The sequence below is a fragment of the Triturus cristatus genome, chromosome 1_2 (assembly GCF_964204655.1).
Source record: "Triturus cristatus chromosome 1_2, aTriCri1.1, whole genome shotgun sequence".
NCBI classification, from domain to species: Eukaryota; Metazoa; Chordata; class Amphibia; order Caudata; family Salamandridae; genus Triturus; species Triturus cristatus.
The window spans coordinates 737,248,132-737,271,356 of NC_140580.1; the positions used below are offsets into that span (position 1 = coordinate 737,248,132).

General features: G+C 50.1%; 1 protein-coding gene across 2 annotated transcripts in view; it reads right to left on the bottom strand.

Moving 5' to 3' along the window:
* The window catches only part of RCC2 (regulator of chromosome condensation 2), a 115,030-nt gene that overhangs the window by 23,285 nt on the left and 68,520 nt on the right, over positions 1 to 23,225 (bottom strand). For both annotated transcript variants that reach the window (XM_085608651.1, XM_085608652.1), the window contains exon 10: positions 11,024 to 11,129. In XM_085608651.1, the coding sequence (XP_085464777.1) occupies positions 11,024 to 11,129 (106 nt within the window). The remainder of the gene's footprint in view (positions 1 to 11,023; positions 11,130 to 23,225) is intronic.

The following is a 23,225-nucleotide window of genomic DNA, read 5'->3' on the forward strand; positions in this document are numbered from 1 at the left end:
TTGGTAAATGTATGTGTAGTGGACCAGGTGGCTGCTCTACATATATCATGCAAAGGAACATTTCCTAGGAAAGCCATGGAGGCCCCTAACTTACGTGTTGAGTGGGCTCGTGGGGGAATCGTTAAAGTGCGTTTAGCCTTTTGATAGCAAATTTGAATACATTTAACGATCCATCTGGCTATACCTGCTTTGGAGATAGCGTTACCTTTGTGGTGTGGGGCAAAGGCAACGAAAAGTTGTTGTGTTTTCCTAAAGGGTTTGGTCCTGTCGATATAATACATGAGGGCCCTCTTTACATCTAGGGTATGGAGTGCCCTTTCAGCGACAGTCTGTGGGTTTTGAAAGAAAACCGGCAGTTCAATAGTCTGATTCATGTGGAACTGCGATACCACCTTGGGCATGAACTTGGGGTTGGTACGTAGTACGACCCTGTTGGCGTGAACTTGTATAAATGGCTCTTGGACGGTCAGTGCCTGGAGTTCACTAACTCTTCGTAAAGAAGTTATCGCGACTAGGAAAGCTACTTTCAAGGTAAGGAATTGAATCTCGCATGAGTGTAGAGGTTCAAAGGGTGGACCCATCAGGCGTGTGAGGACCAAGTTGAGGTTCCACATTGGGGCTGGTGGGTGGCTAGGAGGAATGACTCGTTTGTCCTTCCAAGAATGCTTTGATGGCAGGCACTCTGAATAGAGAGAGGTGCTGCCTGGTCTGTAGATAGGCGGATATTGCGGTCAAATGGACACGTATAGAGGTGTACGCCAGATTGCATCGGTAGAGGTGTAATAGGTAACAAATAATGTTTTGGATGGATGCGTCTAGCAGGTTGATGTCATTATTATTGCAATAAATGACGAACCTCTTCCATTTGGCTGCATAGCAAGCTCTGGTAGTGGGTCTCCTGGCCTCCTTAATGATGTCCATACAGTCAGGTGGCAGGTTGAGGTAGCCAAACTCTAGGACTTCAGGAGCCAGATTGCCAGGTTCAGCTGTTGCGGATCTGGGTGCTGAACCTCTCCATGGTTCTGCGTCAAATGCTCGGGTTTGACCCGCAGCCGTTGATGCGGCACCAGGGAGAGTTCGAGAAAGGTGGTGTACCACGGCTGGCGTGCCCACGTTGGAGCAACCAGGATGAGTGTCAGAGAGTGTTGTCTGAGTTTGCGTGCCACCAGCGGTATTAGTGGTGCTGGGGGAAAAGCGTACGCAAAACTGCCGGACCAGTTCATCCATATCGTATTGCCCTGCGATTGTGGATGTGGGAACCTGGCGGCAAAGCTTTGGCATTTTGCGTTTGCTTGTGGCGAATAGGTCTATGTCTGGATGACCCCACTGCTGGAAGTACGGTTGGAGTACTGATGGGTGTAACTCCCACTCGTGCATCTGGTGGCTGTGTCTGCTGAGCAGATCCGACATCTGGTTGTCCTTGCCGGGGAGGTGTTCCGCCATGAGGAACATGTTCCTCTGAATGGCCCACTTCCATATACTCTGAGCCAGATGAGACAACTGTGGAGAGTGTTACTCCCTGCTTTGTATGTAGTACATGGCGGTCATGTTGTCCGTCCGGATCAACACGACTTTGTTGCACAAGTGTACTTTGAATGCTTTCATTGCTAGGAAGATTGCCATCAGTTCTAGAAGGTTGATGTGCATCTTCTTTTGTTGTATTGTCCATAGTCCCTGCACTGTGTAATTGAGTACATGAGCTCCCCATCCCTGGAGAAATGCGTCCGCTGTCAGTATTATTTGTGGAACAGGCTCTTGGAACGGTCGGCCCTTGCAAAGGTTTTGTGGATTCCACCAATGCAGAGAGTTGTATGCCCGACCGCTCACCAACACTAGGTCTTTCAACTGTCCTTGAGCCTGATTCCACTGACGTGCTAAGCACTCCTGGAGCGGGCGCATATGTAGTGTCGCGTGTGGTACTATGAAGATGCAGGAGGCCATCATGCCTATCAACTGCATGAACACTCGCGCGGGCAGGGAGTGTTGTGGTTTGAACTTGGAAATCAGCATCTGTATGCTGTTGATTCTCATTAAATTTGGCTGAGCTGTGGCCGCCAGAGTGTCTATGGTCGCACCTAGGTACTGTTGTACGTGTGCGGGCTGGAGATGGGACTTTGGGTAATTTAGTGAGAACCCCAAACTGTGAAGGAGGTGAATGGTGCGGGATATGTGGCTGGCACATTGTTGGGCTGACTTTGCTTGAATGAGCCAGTCGTCCAGGTAAGGCTAGACGTGTATGTGCTGCCTCCGCAGATGTGCCGCTACAGTAGCTAGGCACTTTGTGAAAACCCTGGGTGCTGTTGTCACGCCGAAGGGAAGGACTTTGAACTGGTAGTGCTGCCCCTGAACAGTGAACCTGAGGTATTTTTTGTGTGAGGGGTGAATGGGTATGTGGAAATACGCATCTTTGAGGTCCAGTGTGGCCAGGAAGTCTCCCTGCTTGAGCAGCGGGAGGACTTGCTGTAAAGTGAGCATGTGAAAATGCTCGGAGAGAATGTACCGGTTTAGGGGTCTCAGGTCTAATATAGGTCTGAGCGACCCATCCTTCTTTGGGATTAAGTAGTACAGGGAGTACACCCCCGTACCTTGCTCGTGGACGGGTACGACCTCTATTGCACCTTTTAGTAGCATACTTTGCACCTCCTGCTGTAAGAGCGTTAAGTGCTCTGAGGACATAGGACGGTTTTTTGGAGGTATTGTGGGCGGAGTTGAGGTTAATTCTAGGCAGTAACCGTATTTGACAATATCTTTGACCCACCTGTCCGTGGTGATGGAGTTCCACGTGGACAGGAACCTTTGTAGCCTTCCCCCGACAGGTGTTATGTGGTCAGGAGGAAGGGAGAGGGCGTCACTGCTTGTTCTTGGGGGGAGGACCTGGTGTTGCCGTAGCCGCGTCCTCTGCCCTTTGTGCTGGAGCCACGATATCCACCCCGGGTGTTTTTGTCGTAGGTGCTCTGTGTGTTGCCTTTGTTGTATGTTTGCTGTGACCCCTGTCCTCTACCTGCTCCTCTATTTCCGGGGCGACGAAAGGAGCCGCTCCGAAAGGACTGCGTTTGTAGAGCCCCCATGGACTTTGCAGTGTCCGTGTCTTTTTTTATTTTCTCTAGGGTGGGGTCAACCTCCGGCCCGAATAAGTAGTCGGGGTTGACAGGTTGGTTGAGGATGTTATTTTGTACCTCAGGTTTGAATCCGGAGATTCGCAACCAGGCATGTCGTCGCAACATGACGCTAGTGTTTATGGCTCTGGCAGCTGTATCCGCGGCATCCAGTGCACACTTAATGGATTCATTTGTGAGGAGCTGTCCCTCCGTGATGAGGATCTCTGCACCTTCTTTGTATTGGTCAGGGAGATGTTGGAGTAGTTGTTCTAATGTGTCGTAGTGTGCTCGATTGTAGCGAGCGAGGAGCGCCTGAGTATTGGCAATAAGCCATATGTTAGCCGCCTGTGCGGCAACCCGTTTGTCGGAGGTCTTTAGCACCTTGGACTCTTTGTCCGGGGGAGGAGCATCACCTGTTTGGAAGTGTGCCCTCTTGCGAGCATTCGCAACTACAATTGAATCCAAAGGTAACTGGCCTCTAATGTAGGTGGGGTCCCCAGGCGCCGATCTGTATTTTTTGTCGATCCTGGGGTTTATTACTCTTGCCCTGGTGGGTTCCTTGAAGATGTCCTTTGCTGGTTTGAGGACACCCTTCAACATAGGTAGAGTTTTAATGTTCCTTTCTGAGGATGCGAAAGTGTCCATGAGAAAGTCGTCCTCTACGGTGTCAGAGTGAAGTTGCACCCCATGATTGGCCGCAGCACGTTCAATTAAGGCGTTGAATGCGGCAGTGTCCTCTGTGGGAGATGTTTTTGCTCCATAGAGTTGCGGGTCCTGTGCATCTATAGGTGCACCGGGGTCGACAGGGTCATCCCAAGCTTGATCAGGGTCCTGTTGGCCTTGAGGGTCCATTTCTCCGGGGTAGGGGACGTGGTCACCCATGTAGTCCTCCAAAACATCTGTGTCGGAGTGTGTGGGAGAGAAGGACAGTGGATCCTGGTAGGGGGGAATGGAGAGGTTCGTAAAGAAGCGGTTCCGAAACCACTGGTAGCTTTCTTTTAAGTGGGATCCGGAAGGAGTCCAAAGCTGGCTCTGAAGTTATTCTTTTGTGGAGCAGCATCCTGCCGGTGTCGATGATATGTGACGGAGACGTCTCCGCAGGAGAACATTCGGCAGGCGTGATTGTGGTGTGGGTGACCCGTGTCCTGATTTGGAACATTTTCGGGGCCGTGGATGGCGGCAGGCCAAAAGTAATGTTGGCCGGTGCCGAAGAGGCTGTTGGAGCTTTTATTGGCTCGGAGCCCGATGTGTCCTGGAGGACTGTTTTGTGTTTGGTGCCGTGCGCACAACGGGCCGCACCTGGAGCGCCATAGATTTCTTTGCGCCGACCGGTTCCGTAGAAGCGGGCGTGGACTTTTTCGGCGCCGGTGAGTCATCAAGTCGAGGGGCGGTAATGGCCGTCGACGTCTTCGATGAGTGTGCCTTTGGTGGTGCTGTCGAAGCGGTGTGAGACGCAGCAGGCAGTTTGACCTTTGGGGTCGGAGTCGATTGCGTCAGTGCCGGGAGCCGAGTAGGTTTGGTGGCACCGAAGGTCTTCCGTATGTCGACGCCGACGTCGGCCGATGCAAGCTCGGCACCGAAGTCTCGTTTGGTGCGCTCGGTGCCGATGGGTTTTGCTGGCGTCGAAGGTGTGGTGGGCCTCGATCCGACCAGCGTTACTTATGGTTTCGGTTGAACCAATACAGCTTTCGAAGAAGGGAAACCAGCCGGTTTGGGCATTAATGGCTGCCGCTGAATGTCCGAGGCCGGGCCAGAGGGCGGGGCCGAAGAACTGCGGGATAGGTCTTGGGTAAGGCCCGAAGGCGATCCCTCGACCGAAGCCATAGACTGGCGCACTGGGATGTCCTCAGTCTGTACGGGTAGGACTTGCTCGTCATCGGAGCTACTCTCTTCGGCCCTTAAGGCCTCATTGTAGTCTCCTACCTCGGTGTCGTCTTCGTCTCTGCGAAAGAGGCTTTCTTCAACGTCTTTCGAGCCGGAGTCGTGTTCGGAAACGGGGCTGGAGGGTAGGTTCTCCACGTCTTCGACATCTTCGGTCTCAGCGCTGAAGATGTCGTCCGGGGCCGGTGCCGCTTGTTGCGCTTCGAGTCTCGCTGCTCGTCGATTCCGGAGAGTCTTCTTGGATCGGAATCGGGCACAGGCCATACATGTAGATTCGTCGTGATCCGGTGAAAGGCATTTGTTGCACACCGGATGGACGTCGATGTGGGGATATTTCGCATTACATACCGGACACCGCTTGAATGGTGTCCTCGATTCCATCGTCGATGACTGGTCGATGGTCGGGTAGGAAGCGAAAAAGTTGGTTCTGGAAGTTAGTAAACTAACAAGATACTATCGATACCGATCGGGAACAGTACCGACGCAAACTAAAGGCCTTTTGGCCTGTAAAAAGGTTTTCCTAACTTGAGTCAAGATAAGCACATCCGAACCCAATGGCGGAAAAAAACAATCTGAGGATGGAGAGGATGCCCATGCACACTGTAGTCCAGGGGAGGAGTCACCTATCCCAGGATACTTCGAAGACTCTTCCAGGACAACAACGTGCAATCATCCGGACCCAACACTAGGCGGCGATCTATGCACAGATATGAATTCAGCAGCCCACATGCCTCGAACAGGAGGCTTACAGGAAAGAGCCTGGAGCTCACTCACGAGGCTAGTGAGGTGATGGCAACCAGGAAAGCAGTCTTCAAAGACAACAAACTAAGAGGACAGTTGTGAAGCGGCTCAAAAAGGAGCGCACATCAAGGAAGTAAGTACCAGATTCAAGTCCCACTTCGGCATCACAACCGGAATAGGAGGGAAAAGGTGAGTAATGCCTTTGAGAAATCTATTAACAGGGGACTTGAAAAGAGGGCTGATCAGGAAGCTTGAGAAAGGCTGAGATTGCAGAAAGGCAGCCCTCGATAGTGCCCAGCGCAGAGCCCTGCCGGGCCAAAGAAAGAAGGAACAAAAGGACCTCTGAAAGAGGGACAGAAAGGGGATCCACAGCCTTTGCTGTGCACCATGCCGCAAATTTGTTCCACCTGCAGGCGTATACATATTTAGTGGAGGGACGCCTGGCTGCCAGAATGACATCACAGACTTCAGGAGGCAAGTCAAAAGGAATCAACTGTTGCCTCTCAATCTCCACGCATGTAGGTGGAGGCAGGACAGGTTCGGGTGGAGGACTTTCCCCTACTGCTGCGACAGAAGATCCTCCCGAAGAGGCAGTCGGATCAGTGGATCCAAGCTCATACGGAGTAGCTCGGGATACCAAACACTTCGAGCCCAGTCCGGGGCCACAAGAATGACTTGGGCTCGGTCGTGCCTGATCTTCTTCAGCACTCTGGGTAGACGTGGTATAGGCGGAAAGGCGTACAATAGACCGCAGCTCCACTCACGCCAAAAAGCATCGCAGAGCAAGTGCCGCCTTGGACATTCCAATGCACAGAACAGCTGACATTGCGCGTTCTCTTCGGTGGCGAATAGATCTAACCAAGGCTCTCCCCACTGTCGACCTTGCACCACCTTTAAGTGAAGACGCTATTCGTGATCCATCAGACACCGGCGGCTGAGTTCGTCCGCCCTGGCATTCAAAGAACCTGCCAGGTGTTTAACCGTGAGGGAAACGCCCTGACGTTCCAGCCATGTCCAGAGGCGCAGAGCCTCCTGACATAGGGTCCACGGCCCCAACCAGTCTTGTTTGTTGCAATACCACGTGGCGGTGGTGTTGTCTGAACACCTGCACCACCTTCCCCTTGACAGAGGGAAGGAATGCCTTCAGTGCAAGAAGGATCGCCCGAAGCTCCAGAATGTTGATATGGAGAAGAGACTCCGCCGGAGACCAGAGGCCTCTGATCTCCGCGTCTCCCATGTGGCCGCCCCATCCCAGGAGGGACGCATCAGTCACCAGTGGGTGCTCCGGTTGGGGAAGGGAGAGGAATCTACCGCTGACCCAATGCGTATTTGTGAGCCACCACTGCAATTGTCGTACAATGCCCTCCGAGATCTGGACGTAGTCGGACAGGTTCCCCTGATGCTGCGCCCACTGGAACTTCTGGTCCCACTGCAGAGCCCGCATATGCCATCTGGCATGGTTGGTGAGCAGGATGCAGGAGGCCATGAGGACCAGCATCCTCAAGGTCGTCCTGACCGAAACCCAGGACAAGGGCTGAAAGATCAGAATCATAGCCCGAAGGTCCTGGACTCATTGTTCAGGAGGTTAGACCCGAAACTGCGCCGTGTCCAGAACTGCTCCGATGAAGAGGAGCGTCTGAGAGGGAATCAGGTGAGACTTCGGCACGTTGATGGAAAATCCCAGCAAATGCAGGAGGTCGGCTGTATCTAGAGGTGGGAGATGACTGTTTGAGACTAGCCCGCCTTCAACAAGTCGTCGAGATAGGTGGAGGAGGTGGAGGTGGTGGAGGTGGGGGCGACTGAAACCCCTGATCTGCGCAAATAAGTTACGACCACCGCCATCCCGTTCGTGAACACCCAAGGGGTGCTTGTAGGACTGCCCTGCACGCTGGCCCCGTGAACTGCCTCTGCGGGTCCCACGTCTGCGGCTGTGCTGAGACTGTTGCTGTGCAGGCCTTTGGTTTGAAACAAACGTGGTTGGGTGCAGAAGCAGAAGGAGTGCGTGTAACCGAAAGGCCTAAGTACTAGGCCGTAGCCCGTGAGTCCTTAAAACGATCCAACGCGCAATCTGCTTTATCGCCGAAAAGGCGAGTGCCATCAAAGGGCATGTCAATCAACGTGTTCTGGACATCCCCAGAAAATCCAGTCATCCTCAGTCAGGCGTGACGGCGTAGTGCCACCGTCGTTGAAATCGCCCTGCCTAGCGAGTCAGCAGTGTCAAGACCACAACGGATGGGTAACTTGGCAGCATCTCTCCCCACAGCAATAGCTTGGGAAAGTATTGTCCGAGCCTCCACCGGACACGGAGGTAGCACTTGCACAACCGTATCCCACACAGAATGGGAATAACAGCCCAAGAGACATGTGGTGTTCACAGACCGCGGGCCTGAACTGGCGGAAGAAAAAAGACTCCTCCAGTTTCTTGGACTACCTGCCCGGAGGTGCGGAAGGGAACGTGCTCGGGGATGCAGAGGCTTGGATAACCAAGCTCTCGGGGGTGGTGTGTTGGGAGAGGAAAACGGGGTCGCCCGGGGACGGGCGAAGGAGTTAGGCCACGTTCTTGTCCACAGGAGCCCCCGTGTTGGGCCTGGACCAGGTGCCCAAAAGAGAGTGCATCATTAAAGGGCAACAGCGGCTCAGTAGACGCAGAAGCTGGCCGAAGCAACTGTCAGGAGGTTAGTCCTGACGGCCACAGTAGGGAGCTCGAGGTGGAGAGCCTCGGCTGCCCTACGCAACACCATAGAATATGAACCACCCTCCTCCGTAGCCACGGTGGAAGGAGACAGTACGCCAGGTTCCGGAGCATAATCCTGGTCACCTGCATCGCCCAGATCCTCATCCCAGTCTGGGTCTAACTCGCATTGAGCTGCGAGAGGGTCCTCAGATCCCTCCCAGTCCTCAGTGTCCTTCACAGCCTGTTGAACAGGTGGAACATATGGACATCGGGCCAGAAACTGGGGACGGGGATGGACGCTGGCAGCGACACAGTTGATGCCAGTGGAGGTCGTACAGGACGGGGATCCAGGCCTGGATGCACAGGGGTCCCTTGGCGTCGAGGCCGGAGTCGTCGACGATATCGGGGCCGGAGCCGAAGGATGAAGACCCCCAACCGGGTCCAAAGGCGCACCGGCCGGGCGGTCCGAAGACACGTGCCATGGCTGACAGGAACTCTTGCAGCTGGGCCGGAGTCGCTGATGGACCTGGACAGGGAGGGTAGGCCATCGGTAACTGCGTAGGCATCGCTGGAGCCGGCTAGGGGAAGGCGAAGAACAACGATGCTGCTTCGGCTTACCTGACTCAGAATGCGAAGACTTTAAATGATGGTGATGGCTCCGCGGCCGGTCCCTCGACCTCCCTTGGGACCGGGACCTTGAACGGCGCGGAACAGACTCCCAGGCCTCCAGCCACTTTCGGGACCGCTCCCGCAAAGTTTACGGAGCCATGGCCCAGCAGTGGAGGCACGACTCGGAGTTGTGTTGCGCCCCAGGCAGTAGAGACACTCCCGGTGCGGGTCCATCACCGACATCGTACGGGGACAGGCCATGCAGGACTTAAAACCGGGCATCCCTATGCACCTGTAGATTGATAAATACTTGAAAACAGACAAAATGTCCCAAAAACTCAGTCAAAAAATGACTGGGGTGCCGCTCTCTCCGGATCTGCACTTGCTGGCGCGGAATAAAAAAAAGAACTGACTTCAGCGCAGGTTGGCGCGTTTAAGTAGCTCCAGCGATGTCATTTCGGCGACTACGACGCCAGCGACGTACGCGGAGCTGTACGACGACAGCTAACAATGCGCAGGGGTACTGCTGACAAAAAAACTTTCCGGATCCAGTCTGACACCTGGGGATATTCTAAGGTAAGGAATCTATCACGAACGTGTCTCTTTCAGAGGTCATGTTTGTGTCCTCGGTGGAGAACCCCCCCCCCCCCCTTACATGGACACTAGTCATGTGATATTGGCACTCTCTGCACGTTCCGTTTCATTTCTTACAGTTCTTAAAACCATGTCTTACTTGCCCACTGGGGGCAATGAGGATTAATGTAATCCGCGAGTGTTTGCACTTGTTAATCAGTAGTGGAAATAGCGCATTAGGGGGAAAAGCGTATGCACATCTCCTTGATCAGTCTATCAACAGTGTATTCCCCAGGGAGTGATTATGTGGGTGAAGAGTTGGCATTTTGCATTCTGTGGAGCTACCAACAGGTCCATCTCTGGTGTCCCCCACTTCTACAACACCTTATTGACCACTGACTGAGCTCCCACTCCTGCTAGATGCTTGTGTGAGGAGCTTGTCCACTTCCATGTTGCCTACTCCGGGTAGATGTACTGCGGTTGGTGTGATTTCCCTTTGAATGGCCCACTTCCATGTTTCTTGCACTAGTTTTGACAGGGTGAAGGATGTTGCTCCCACTTGCTGATATCAAACCTGGTGGTTGTGCTTTTCGTTTGCATCTCTATCAATTTTCCACATAGCGTTCCTGGCCATAAAAGCATTTCAGAAGAGACTGTCTTTAGTTTCAGGATGTTTATGTGCTGTATCGCATCCTCTGGCTTCCAGACTCCTCCGATTTTGACTCTCTCCTTGTGTGCTTCCCATCTCGTGCTAGTCACCGTCGAAACTGGAAAGTACAAGGGTCTTGCCACTTTACCTCCACCACGCCATTTCTTCCTGTACTTGTGTGCGACAACCACTATATAATCCCAACTCTATACTGGCTGTGATCATTGGTTCTGGATCCATTCTTTGATCGGTCTCATGTGCAGCCTTGCATATGGAATTAGCGGGATGAGGGATGCTGTTATGTGATGGAGGAATAATCCACATGTGAATCCAGAAAAGATTCATGCTGCAAAACCTAAAATAAAGTAGTTTCCTAAAAGTGAAAGTCAGGCTATGAAAAGGATGAAAGCGGATTACAATGAAGTCCTTTGTTAGGGGAGGGACAAAAACAAGATTGGCAAAGGAATGCTTGAATTAGAAGCAAGAGGTACAATAAAGCTAACCAATGATAAGCAATGGGTGGAGCCAAGTTCTTAAAAAACTCACAATACATCTTCTGCAACCACACATGTGCGATCTGGTGGTAAAGACTTAAATAGAAAACTGGATAGAAACATTTTCATATCAATAATCACATTTATTAAGAAACTGCTCAATAGCTTGAACTCACTCAAAATAGAAATGGCCTGCAATTCACTTGCAGATGGCCTCAAACCACAACAGGGCAAATACTTAAACCTACAATTGTGCATATTATTCTTCAAGACCTTGTAGTTCTATCCTACTAATGTCACTTACCCACATGCCAAGCTGCGCACCTTCCAGCCACAGAGATCTTGCACTGCCTTTGGGTACATGGTTGATTCACGAGATGTGCTTGTGCAACCCCAGAAAAACAAAGCACCTAGAAAGCATCAACACCTGAAATTAAATCAGTTTGGAAGTGTCAAACCTTTCCACCTCAACCCTCCCAACACTACAAACGTCTAACAAAGAGAATCAAAGGGGTGGCAGATGAGACCTGGTCTATTGTTCATAACGGTATGCTTACTCCCAGTGCCTACAGACACAGTATGATGGAAAAGTGGGCCACAACCGGCTGAATGTTTACTGACAAATGAAAAGGAAAATGCTACTTACCACAGTATGCATCTGTTCTTGGCATGTAGGGCTGTAGAACCTCATGCTATGCATAGATCGCCATCTAGTGTCGGGTCCGGATGTTTACACTTTGTTTTTGTTCGAATAAGTCTTTCCAGTCACGAGGTAGGCGACTCCTCCTTTAAGTGATAGTGCGCATGGGCATCGACCCCATCCTTAGATTGTTTTGCCGCAGAGGGTGATGGAGTTAGTAAGAGTAGTAAAGAGTGATGTCCATGTATATTGTATCTAATTAAGATAGTACTGCAACAGGTATAGGTTCCCTGGGAGGCGGGCGGGCCATGAGATTCTACAGCACTACATGCCAAGAACAGGTGCATACTGTGGTAAGTAGCATTTTCAGTTTGAGGCATGTGAGCTGTAGATCACATGCTATGCATAGACTATATAGCACTTATTTCCCAAAGCAGTGGCTAACCTGTAGCTGTTGCAGCTGTCTGAAATAGTGTACATAAAACTGCCTGGCCCACACTAGCTTGTTGTCTAGCTAACACATCTATGCAATAGTGCTTTTTAAAGGTGTGTGGTGTAGACCATGTTGCAGCTTTGCAAAGGTCATCTATGGGTATATTCCTAAAAATGCTTTATTTTGATATTGGATTGCCTTTATGTGGGGAAGCAAAAGCAACAAAAAGTTGCTGTGTTTTCCTGAAATGTTTTGTCCTTTCTATACAATTAAGTAATGCTCTTTTGACATCTAAGGTGTGAAGAGCACGTTCTGCCATTGAATCTGGTTAAGGGAAGAACACTGGCAACTCAACAGATCGGTTGATCTGAAAGGCAGTTATTACTTTAGGTAAAAATTTGGGGTTAGTCCTTAGAACCACTCTGTTTTGGTGCATTTGTAAAAATAGTTCTTCTATGGTTAGTGCTTGAAGCTCACCACTCTCCTCAAATGGGATGGCTATGAGGAAGGCTACCTTCCATGTGAGAAATTGTAGTTCACATTTGTGCAAAGGGCGGACCCATGAGTCTTGTAAGAACAATGTTGAGATTCCACACTGTAGCAGGTGGAAGTCTGGGTGGAATGACTTAAGTCCTTCCATAAAAGCTTTAATAACAGGCATTCTAAAAAGAGACAAATGTCTGTTTTGAAGATATGCAGCAAGATGTAAGCGTATAGATGTGTACGCTAAATTGGAACATTGTAGATGTTGTAGGCTGCAAATTATATTTTGAATTGAAGCATCTAGCGAATTGATATTATGGTTACAGTAAATGACAAACCTTTTCCACTTTGCTGAATAGCGTGCTCTTTTGGTAGGAAGTCTAGCCTCTTTGATAATATTCATGTAGTCTGGCGGAAGATTAAGATAACCAAACTCTAGGATTTCAGGTTCCAGATCGCAAGGTTGAGATGACTGGGATCTGGATGCCTTACCTCTCCACGGTTCCGAGTGAGAAGATTGGTAATAAAGTGTAGTTTTTGGTGAGGAACTACTGATAGCTCCAACAGGGTTGTGAACCAGGGTTGACGGGCCCATGTGGGAGCAACTAGGATTAGTGTCAGGGACTGCTGTCTGAGCTTCCGAACCACTAATGGAATGAGTGGGAGAGGCAGAAAAGCGTAAGCAAATATCTTTGATCAATTCATCCATAGAGCATTGCCTTCGGACAATGGGTGTGGATACCTGGATGCGAAGTGTGGGCATTTTGCGTTTAGGTGAGTGGCGAACAGGTCTATCTCTGGGAAGGCCCATATTTGGAAGAATGGGAGGCGGACTTGAGGGTGGAGTTCCCATTCGTGCATCTGCTGTCATTAACAACTGAGCGGATCTGCAATCTGTTGGTTTACTCCTGGGAGGTGTTCTGCAAGGAGATATATTTTTTGTGGTATGGCCCAACTCCAGATGCTCTGGGCTAGCCGAGAGAGCTGCAGTGTCCCCCCCCCCTCCCCCCATGTATTCGTATGTAGTACATTGCTTTCATGTGGTCTGTACGAATCAGGACAACTTTGCCTACTAGATGAAGTTGAAAGGCTTTCAATGCTAGAAGAATTGCTAGAAGTTCTAGATGGTTTATGTGGAGTTGTTTCTGTTGCCGAGTCCACATGACCTGAATGGTATGTTTTTGAAGATGAGCTCCCCAATCAGTGAGCAATGAGTCTGCTGTTAGCACGATTTGTGGAACCGGGCCGATGAATGGCCGCCCCTTGGAAAGGTTTTGTATGTCCCACCACTGCAGAGAGCAATGGGTGCGGCCATCCACCAACACTAGATCTGATAACAGACCTTGAGCCTGGTTCCATGATGTGGTAAACTTTTCTGTAGGGGACGCATTTGGAGTCTTGCATAAGGAACAATTAAAATGCAAGATGCCATCATTCCTAGCAGTTGCATGAACACTCGAGCTGGTAATGAGTGTTGAGGCTGAAACTTTGATATTAGAGTCTGCATGTTGCAGATCCTAACTGGGTTGCGACACACTAGAGCTTTCTGAGTGTCTATTGTGGCTCCTAGATACACTTGTGTGTTGGGTGGTTGGAGAGGAGACTTGGTGAGGTTTACAGTGAACCTGAGGTCATGAAGCAGTGCGACTGTTTTTAGAGTGTGGCGTAGGCAGCTCTGTTACAAGCTTTATTAGCCAGTCGTCTAGGTAGGGGGAAGACGTGAATGTGCTGCCTTCTTAGATGAGCTACGACTAAGTGCTAGACACTTTGCGAAAACCCTGGGTGCTGTAGTTACTCCGAATGGGAGGACTTTGAATTGATAATGTTGCCCCACGACCATAAACCGGAGGTATTTGCGGTGAGCGGGGTGAATGAGAATATGGAAAGAGGCGTCCTTTAGATCCAGAGTGGACAGAAAGTCGCCTTGCTGAATGAGTGGGAATACCTGTTGAAATGTGACCTTGTCAAAGTGGTCTGATTGGATGTAGAGATTTAGTTGTCTGAGGTCTAATATAGGTCTTAAAGAGCCATCCTTCTTGGGAATTAAGAAGTACAGGGAGTATACCCCGGTCCCTTGGTATTGTAATAGGGCTGGTTTTATAGCTGGGTTTTCTAGGAGAGAGAGAGAACCTCTTGCTTTAAGAGGGAGAGATGTCCCAGTGACATTGCATGTGGTCGTGGAAGGATATTTAGGGGTTTGGCTTAAGTTCCACGCAGTAACCATATTGGATAATTTGCAGTACGTATTCGTCCGAAGTGATGGAGTTCCAGACAGGGAGAAATTAGGAGAGATGTCCCCCAACAGGAGTGGAAAGATCGGGGGGTACGGGATGGAAGTCACCGTTTGTTGTTGGATGGGGAAGAGCGTGTGGGGTTGCCTCGGTTTCTTTTCTTGCCATTGTTCCCTCTAAAACCTCCTCTGAAATAACCTCTTGGTTAGGGGGATTGAGTATTAGCCTTGTAAGAGGAGGTAGTCTGTGGATATGTTTTTAGGGCCACCCCTATAAAAGGAGTGGTGAAAGGAACCTCTATAGGTGGGTGACTGCAAAGCCCCCCATGGACTTTGCGACCTCTATCTTTTCTAGTGATGTGTCAACTGCTGGTCCAAAGAGATGTTCCCTATCAAAGGGTCGGTTCAGGATGGAGTTTTGCACCTCAGGTTTGAAACCTGAAATTCTCAACCAAGAATGCCTTTGCAAGTGTACATTGGTGTTAATTGTACGGGCTGCTGTGTCTGCCGCATCTAGGGCACACCTGATAAGAGGTATTTGTAATGAGCTTACCCTCTTGAAAAAGGTAGTTAGCCTTAGTCTTGTGTTAGTCGGGTAAGAACTGCATGAGTTTCCCTAACTCATCATAATAAGCCCAGTCATAAAGAGCCAACCAAGCTTGAGTATTGGCAATACACCAATGGTTAGCTGCTTGTAATCTACTCTTTTGCCTGAGGCGTCAATGAGCTTAGACTCATTATCTGGATGAGGAACTTCACCTAACGTTTGGGAGTTGGCTCTCTTGCGTGCATTAGAGACTACAAGAGAGTCTAAAGGTAATTGACCTTTGATTATGTAGGGTCAGTGGGTGCAGGCTTATATTTTTTCTCCACCCTAAGAGTAATAATTCTTGCCCTGACAGGGTCTTTGAAAATGTCAGTGTATTTTAACATGCCTTTGAGCAAGGGTAATGTATGAGTGACTGTGAGAGGAGCGAAGGGTCTCAGAGGAAATTCTGCTCTAATGGTTCTGAATGCAACTCCACCACGTGATATTGAGCAGCCTTATTAAGGAGCTCAACGTATCCAATGTGGTCATCTGGCGGGGAAGGCCTAGAGGGGTACAAATCTGGATTATTATCTTGATCTGGATCAGTGTGATAATCCTGCCAAGGATCAGTGTCCTGTGGGGGATCTTGATTGTCATCCCCATCTAAATCATCTTGTGGGTTAGGTGAAGTTGGTGGTAAATTTTCGGGTTAAATAAGTAAAATGGGATGAATAGAAGTAGGTGGGATGTAAGGAGGAGAAGGGTTAGTAGCCACACTTATCTTCTTTAGAGAAATGTGGTAATCCTTTGGTAGGTCTAATTTTCTCTTATTTGGAAGAGTGGCCTAAATATGCCCTGTATCAGGGTGAATCACCAACTTTTTTTTGCTTCGGATCCGAAAAAGAATGGATCAGACAGTGTCTTTCGACGGAGTCTCTTTATCCTTGGTTGCCTGTTTCGGCGTCGAAAGTTTCAGCTCCGAGCCTTTCGGTGCCGAAGGTGTCAGGTTGGCACAGAGATGGAGGTCGGTTTGAGCCCGAACAGACCGGCTTTTCTCCATTTTTCGGAGCCGAGGGCGGGGAGTCAGAAACTTTGTCGGTGCTGACCTTGGCCCGAAGGCAGAGGAGGGACCGGAGCCTTAGTCTTAGGTTGCGGGGTTGTCTTTACTCACTGTACGCTGGCCCGGAGTAACTTGCTCCTTTTCTTCGATGTCTTGAGTCGGCTTCGGACACTGAGAAGTTTACTTCTTCGGCTGCTTGGGCATGATGTTCAAAGTCGGAATCTTTGCCGAAGATGTCTGGTGTGCAACCGCTTTGCTGTTGCCTCTCGGGACGTCGAACCAGACGATCACAAAGAGTCTTTTTCGATCGGAATGATCGGCACGTGTCGCAGTCTCTTGTTGTGTTCTGGGGATGGACAGAGGTAGCACCCTTCGTGCAATAGACTGCTAGAGTGGTCGGCGCAGGTAGGCCAGACGGCCTTAAACGAGTTTTCCGATCGAAGCTGTTTAAGTGGAGACGTTATGCGACGAATGGGAAACGGCGATCAATATCAATACCGTCAAGAGTATAGATTGTGCGTCAAAGGGGTCCCAGAAACTGTGCCGAACCGGAGCGCAGCAATACACATCCGAACCAGATGGCTAAAAAAAAAAAAAAAAAAAAACAATCTAAGGATGGAGTCGATGCCCATGCGCACTATCACCGAAAGGAGTAATCACCTTCCTCGTGACTGGAAAGACTTCTTCGAACAAAAACAAGGTGTAAATATCCAAACCCAACACTAGATGGCGATCCATGCATAGCATGTGATCTACACCTCACATGCCTAGAGCATATATTTTTCGCAAGGCAATTATATAATTGAATCCAATGTGTAGCTATTGGGATGTGTAACAAACAGCACGCCATAAAAAGAAAAACAGGAACAACTTAAATAGGAAAAATGTTGTATGGAAGGAGCTGGAAAGCCAGCTGCATACGAAATAATATTTAACTCATGATTATGTAAGAGACAAGCAAAATGATGGTTGGTAGCAATAGGATGAAGCAAGTCTACATGAGAACTGTTCCAAGACAAAGCAGATATCAGGGAAACATTTTAAGTTATAGGAGCTCTAAACGAAGTCTAAAGCAGGGGTTTAGGATTTCTTGGAGTTAAGTACAATTCCCGGGTTGGGTGGATGGGGGTGGCACATGGAGTTATAGTATCCTGAGGACCATCAATTCTGGTGGTTTTGAATGTAGCATAATTTAATAATGCATAACCGGAATCAGTAAAGGTTTTTTAGGTTTTGGTATTTGCTGAAATCCTCAGACCAGCTCCAAGGCAAACCGTAACGTGATGAAGGGAAAGCCATTTCCTCGTAAAGAACAAGTTACTTACCTTCAGTAACGTATTATCTGGTAGAAACACAGTCTAGTCGCAGATTCCTTAACTTTTGAATTCTCCGCATGCGTCCGACTGGATCAGGAAATGTTTCAGCAGTCCCTCAGCGCGCGTGCACAGGGCACCTTACGGCTTTTTGATGTGGACTCAGTTTGTGACATCAGTGGAGTCATACAAGTCCCCCATCCGGCGCAAGGATATCAGTTTCTTCTGTGAAACCTTCCATGCTAAAACGCAGAGCCACTAAAGAAACTTACTGTGGAAACAGTGTGCAAATATATCTTTAAAACATAATGAGAAAACGGAAATAAATGGTATGATAATAACCAGACAAGGCCTGCAAGGAGAGACCCAATGCGGTGATAAAGCTATTGGAAATTAAAGGAATGGCAATACCAAGTCAAGATTTAAGAAGTAAGACCAAATGGTCGTTGAATCACAAGATTACATGCAACAGTGATCGCTGGTATGAAAAACCAGTACAGAAAAAAGGTATAACCCTTACAGCACAGTACACATCGTTCACTGAGTGGGAAGGATGGGCACAGCATTAAAGAATCTGTGGCTAGACTGTCTCTACCAGATATTACATTACCAAAAGGTAATTAACTTGTTCATCTGAAAGAGACATCTAGCTGCAGATTACTTAACTTTTCAATTAAGTACCATAGCTATGCCCACCCGGAGGCGGGTCTATGAAACAATTCTACAAAAGCTCTCAAAGAGAACCAGCTGGTCGAAATTAACCTCAGACCAGACATACATAGGAATTAAATGAAAAAGAGCGTGGCTCTATAAAAACCTCTGCAATGACCACAGACCATGTAAATAAGAAACAACCCCACAAGCACAGAAAATCCAAAGCCTCCAGGGCACTATACTAATACCTGTCAGAAGACATCTGACAACAGTATTTAGGCCCCAAAAGGGTAAGTGAGCCCTTGGACTATAGGGGGGAAAAGGCAAAGCAAATGCCATGTACCTCACATTCTTTAAGCAGGTAATCTGTCCTGATAACTCCAGAAAAGAAGGGCTTCCAAAACCCATTCCCATTAAAACCAAGATGAATGAACCCATTCATTGAAGGTCTGGAAGATCAAGACAGATGTAGGAAGCTGGCTCTATATGTTCGAGGCATGTGGGCTGCTGAATTCATATCTGTGCATAGATCGCCGCCTAGTGTTGGGTCCGGATGATTGCACGTTGTTGTCCTGGAAGAGTCTTCGAAGTATCCTGGGATAGGTGACTCCTCCCCTGGACTACAGTGCGCATGGGCATCCTCTCCATCCTCAGATTGTTTTTTTCCGCCATTGGGTTCGGATGTGCTTATCTTGACTCAAGTTAGGAAAAACTTTTTCTAGGCCAAAAGGCCTTTAGTTTGCGTCAGTACTGTTCCCGATCGGTATCGATAGTATCTTGTTAGTTTACTAACTTCCAGAACCAACTTTTTCGCTTCCTACCCGACCATCGACCAGTCATCGACGATGGAATCGAGGACACCATTCAAGCGGTGTCCGGTATGTAATGCGAAATATCCCCACATCGACGTCCATCCGGTGTGCAACAAATGCCTTTCACCGAATCACGACGAATCTACATGTATGGCCTGTGCCCGATTCCGATCCAAGAAGACTCTCCGGAATCGACGAGCAGCGAGACTCGAAGCGCAGCAAGCGGCACCGGCCCCGGCCGACATCTTCAGCGCTGACACCGAAGATGTCGAAGACGTGGAGAACTTACCCTCCAGCCCCGTTTCCGAACACGACTCCGGCTCGGAAGACGTTGAAGAAAGCCTCTTTCGCAGAGACGAAGACGACACCGAGGTAGGAGACTACAATGAGGCCTTAGGGCCCGAAGAGAGTAGCTCCGACGACGAGCAAGGCCTACCCGTACAGACTGAGGACATCCCAGTGCGCCAGTCTATGGCTGCGGTCGAGGGATCGCCTTCGGGCCTTACCCAAGACCTATCCCGCAGTTCTTCGGCCCCGCCCTCTGGCCCGGCCTCGGACATTCAGCGGCAGCCATTAATACCCAAACCGGCTGGTTTCCCTTCTTCGAAACAAAAAACCAAAAGCTGTATTGGTTCAACCGAAACCGAAAGTAACGCTGGCCGGATCGAGGCCCACCACACCTTCGACGCCAGCAAAACCCATCGGCACCGAGCGCACCAAACGAGACTTCGGTGCCGAGCTTGCATCAGCCGACGTCGGAGTCGACATACGGAAGAAGACCTTCGGTGCCACCAAACCTACTCGGCTCCCGGCACCGACGCAATCGACTCCGACCCCAAAGGTCAAACTGCCTGCTGCGTCTCTGTCAAGAATTCCTGTCATACAAGGGAAACACGCCCTTATGTAAACAGGAGAGCTGTTACATAACTCAAGGGAAACACGCCCTTATGTAAACAGGAGAGCTGTTACATAACTCAAGGGAAACACGCCCTTATGTAAACAGGAGAGCTGTTACATAACTCAAGGAAAACACGCCCTTATGTAAACAGGAGAGCTGTTACGCCCTATAAAGGGAGGAACCGGGAGGTATAAGGCTGTCGGATATTGTGTTTACACCGACGTACCTGCTTCGTGAAGAGCAGTGTTCCGGAGTGGTGCTCCAGTAAGGCAAGAACGGAGGTAGGTCGAGTCGTTACTCCCTGGGCCGTGTCTTGCCCCATCGTCACCTGTGAAGGACCCGGAAGCTCTACCGGTCAACCATTGAGCTTCGCTTTTTGACTCGGCTGAGTCCAAGCGCAGTGGCGCTTTTGCTGGTTGGAGTCGTAACTCCCAGCCCGACCAGAGACACAGGGACTGCCAGCTGTAACGCACACCAGGAGGTGTTTGCCACGTTACAGACTCGGAAGTCCACAGGATCGATCGAGCGGCTGCTCTTGGTTCAGTCTTCTTGCTTGTGATTGGGGTATCGGTGACGCATCACCAGGAGGTGACTCCGCGTCCCGGTGAAGTCTGAGGAAGAGGTTGAGCGGCTGCTCCCTTCAGGTAGAGACCCCGGCTGGGTGTTTCCCTGACTCCTCGATTCTCCCCCAACACTCTTCGTGCCCCTCACAGCCTACCGATTGGCATTGTCGGCCATTTCATTTCTGCCCTCTGTTGGCATACGCCGGGATCGGCGTATATGCAGAGGACGGTTAGGACCATCCGTGCTGTGGGCTGGTAACGTACTTAGCCTGGAGGATTCCAGTGACTATAACTTTTGTTTGTTCTTTGTATTTTATTTGCCTTCATTAAAAGAACTAACCCTTCACAAGTGGTTGCGTCCTCATTGTCGTGTCTGTTAAACGATCCTGAGACGCTCAGGGCGTTACAGTCTCACACCGCTTCGACAGCACCACCAAAGGCACACTCATCGAAGACGTCGACGGCCATTACCGCTCCTCGACTCGATGACTCACCGGCGCCGAAAAAGTCCACGCCCGCTTCTACGGAACCGGTCGGCGCAAAGAAATCGATGGCGCTCCAGGTGCGGCCCGTTGCTGCGCACGGCACCAAACACAAAACAGTCCTCCAGGACACATCGGGCTCCGAGCCAATAAAAGCTCCAACAGCCTCTTCGGCACCGGCCAACATTACTTTTGGCCTGCCGCCATCCACGGCCCCGAAAATGTTCCAAATCAGGACACGGGTCACCCACACCACGATCACGCCTGCCGAATGTTCTCCTGCGGAGACGTCTCCGTCACATATCATCGACGCCGACACCGGCAGGATGCTGCTCCACAAAAGGAGAATAACTTCAGAGCCAGCTTTGGACTCCTTCCGGATCCCACTTAAAAGAAAGCTGCCAGTGGTTTCGGAACCGGTTCTTTACGAACCTCTCCATTCCCCCTACCAGGATCCACTGTCCTTCTCTCCCACACACTCCGACACAGATGTTTTGGAGGACTACATGGGTGACCACGTCCCCTACCCCAGAGAAATGGACCCTCAAGGCCAACAGGACCCTGATCAAGCTTGGGATGACCCGGTCGACTCCGGTGCACCTATAGATGCACAGGACCCGCAACTCTATGGAGCAAAAACATCTCCCACAGAGGACACTGCCGCATTCGACGCCTTAATTGAACGTGCTGCGGCCAATCATGGGGTGCAACTTCACTCTGACACCGTAGAGGACGACTTTCTCATGGACACTTTCGCATTCTCAGAAAGGAACATTAAAACTCTACCTATGTTGAAGGGTGTCCTCAAACCAGCAAAGGACATCTTCAAGGAACCCACCAGGGCAAGAGTAATAAACCCCAGGATCGACAAAAAATACAGATCGGCGCCTGGGGACCCCACCTACATTAGAGGCCAGTTACCTTTGGATTCAATTGTAGTTGCGAATGCTCGCAAGAGGGCACACTCGCAAACAGGTGATGCTCCTCCCCCGGACAAAGAGTCCAAGGTGCTAAAGACCTCCGACAAACGGGTTGCCGCACAGGCGGCTAACATATGGCGTATTGCCAATACTCAGGCGCTCCTCGCTCGCTACGATCGAGCACACTACGACACATTAGAACAACTACTCCAACATCTCCCTGACCAATACAAAGAAGGTGCAGAGATCCTCATCAGGGAGGGACAGCTCCTCACAAACGCATCCATTAAGTGTGCACTGGATGCCGCGGATACAGCTGCCAGAGCCATAAACACTAGCGTCATGTTGCGACGACATGCCTGGTTGCGAATCTCCGGATTCAAACCTGAGGTACAAAATAACATCCTCAACCAACCTGGCAACACCGACTACTTATTCGGGCCGGAGGTTGACACCACCCTGGGGAATATAAAAAAAAGACATGGACACTGCAAAGTCCATGGGGGCTCTACAAACGCAGTCCTTTCGGAGCGGCTCCTTTCGTCGCCCTGGAAATAGAGGAGCAGGTAGAGGACAGGGGTCACAGCAAACATACAACAAAGGCAACACACAGAGCACCTACGACAAAAACACCCGGGGTGGATATCGTGGCTCCAGCACAAAGGGCAGAGGACGCGGCTACGGCAACACCAGGTCCTCCCCCAAGAACAAGCAGTGACGCCCTCTCCCTTCCTCCCGACCACATAACACCTGTCGGGGGAAGGCTACAAAGGTTCCTGTCCACGTGGAACTCCATCACCACGGACAGGTGGGTCAAAGATATTGTCAAATACGGTTACTGCCTAGAATTAACCTCAACTCCGCCCACAATACCTCCAAAAAAACATCCTATGTCCTCAGAGCACTTAACGCTCTTACAGCAGGAGGTGCAAAGTATGCTACTAAAAGGTGCAATAGAGGTCGTACCCGCCCACGAGCAAGGTACGGGGGTGTACTCCCTGTACTTCTTAATACCAAAAAAGGACGGGTCGCTCAGACCTATATTAGACCTGAGACCCCTAAACCGGTACATTCTCTCCGAGCATTTTCACATGCTCACTTTACAGCAAGTCCTCCCGCTGCTCAAGCAGGGAGACTTCCTGGCCACACTGGACCTCAAAGATGCGTATTTCCACATACCCATTCACCCCTCACACAAAAAATACCTCAGGTTCACTGTTCAGGGGCAGCACTACCAGTTCAAAGTCCTTCCCTTCGGCGTGACAACAGCACGCAGGGTTTTCACAAAGTGCCTAGCTACTGTAGCGGCACATCTGCGGAGGCAGCACATACACGTCTACCCTTACCTGGACGACTGGCTCATTCAAGCAAAGTCAGCCCAACAATGTGCCAGCCACATATCCCGCACCATTCACCTCCTTCACAGTTTGGGGGTTCTCACTAAATTACCCAAAGTCCCATCTCCAGCCCGCACACGTACAACAGTACC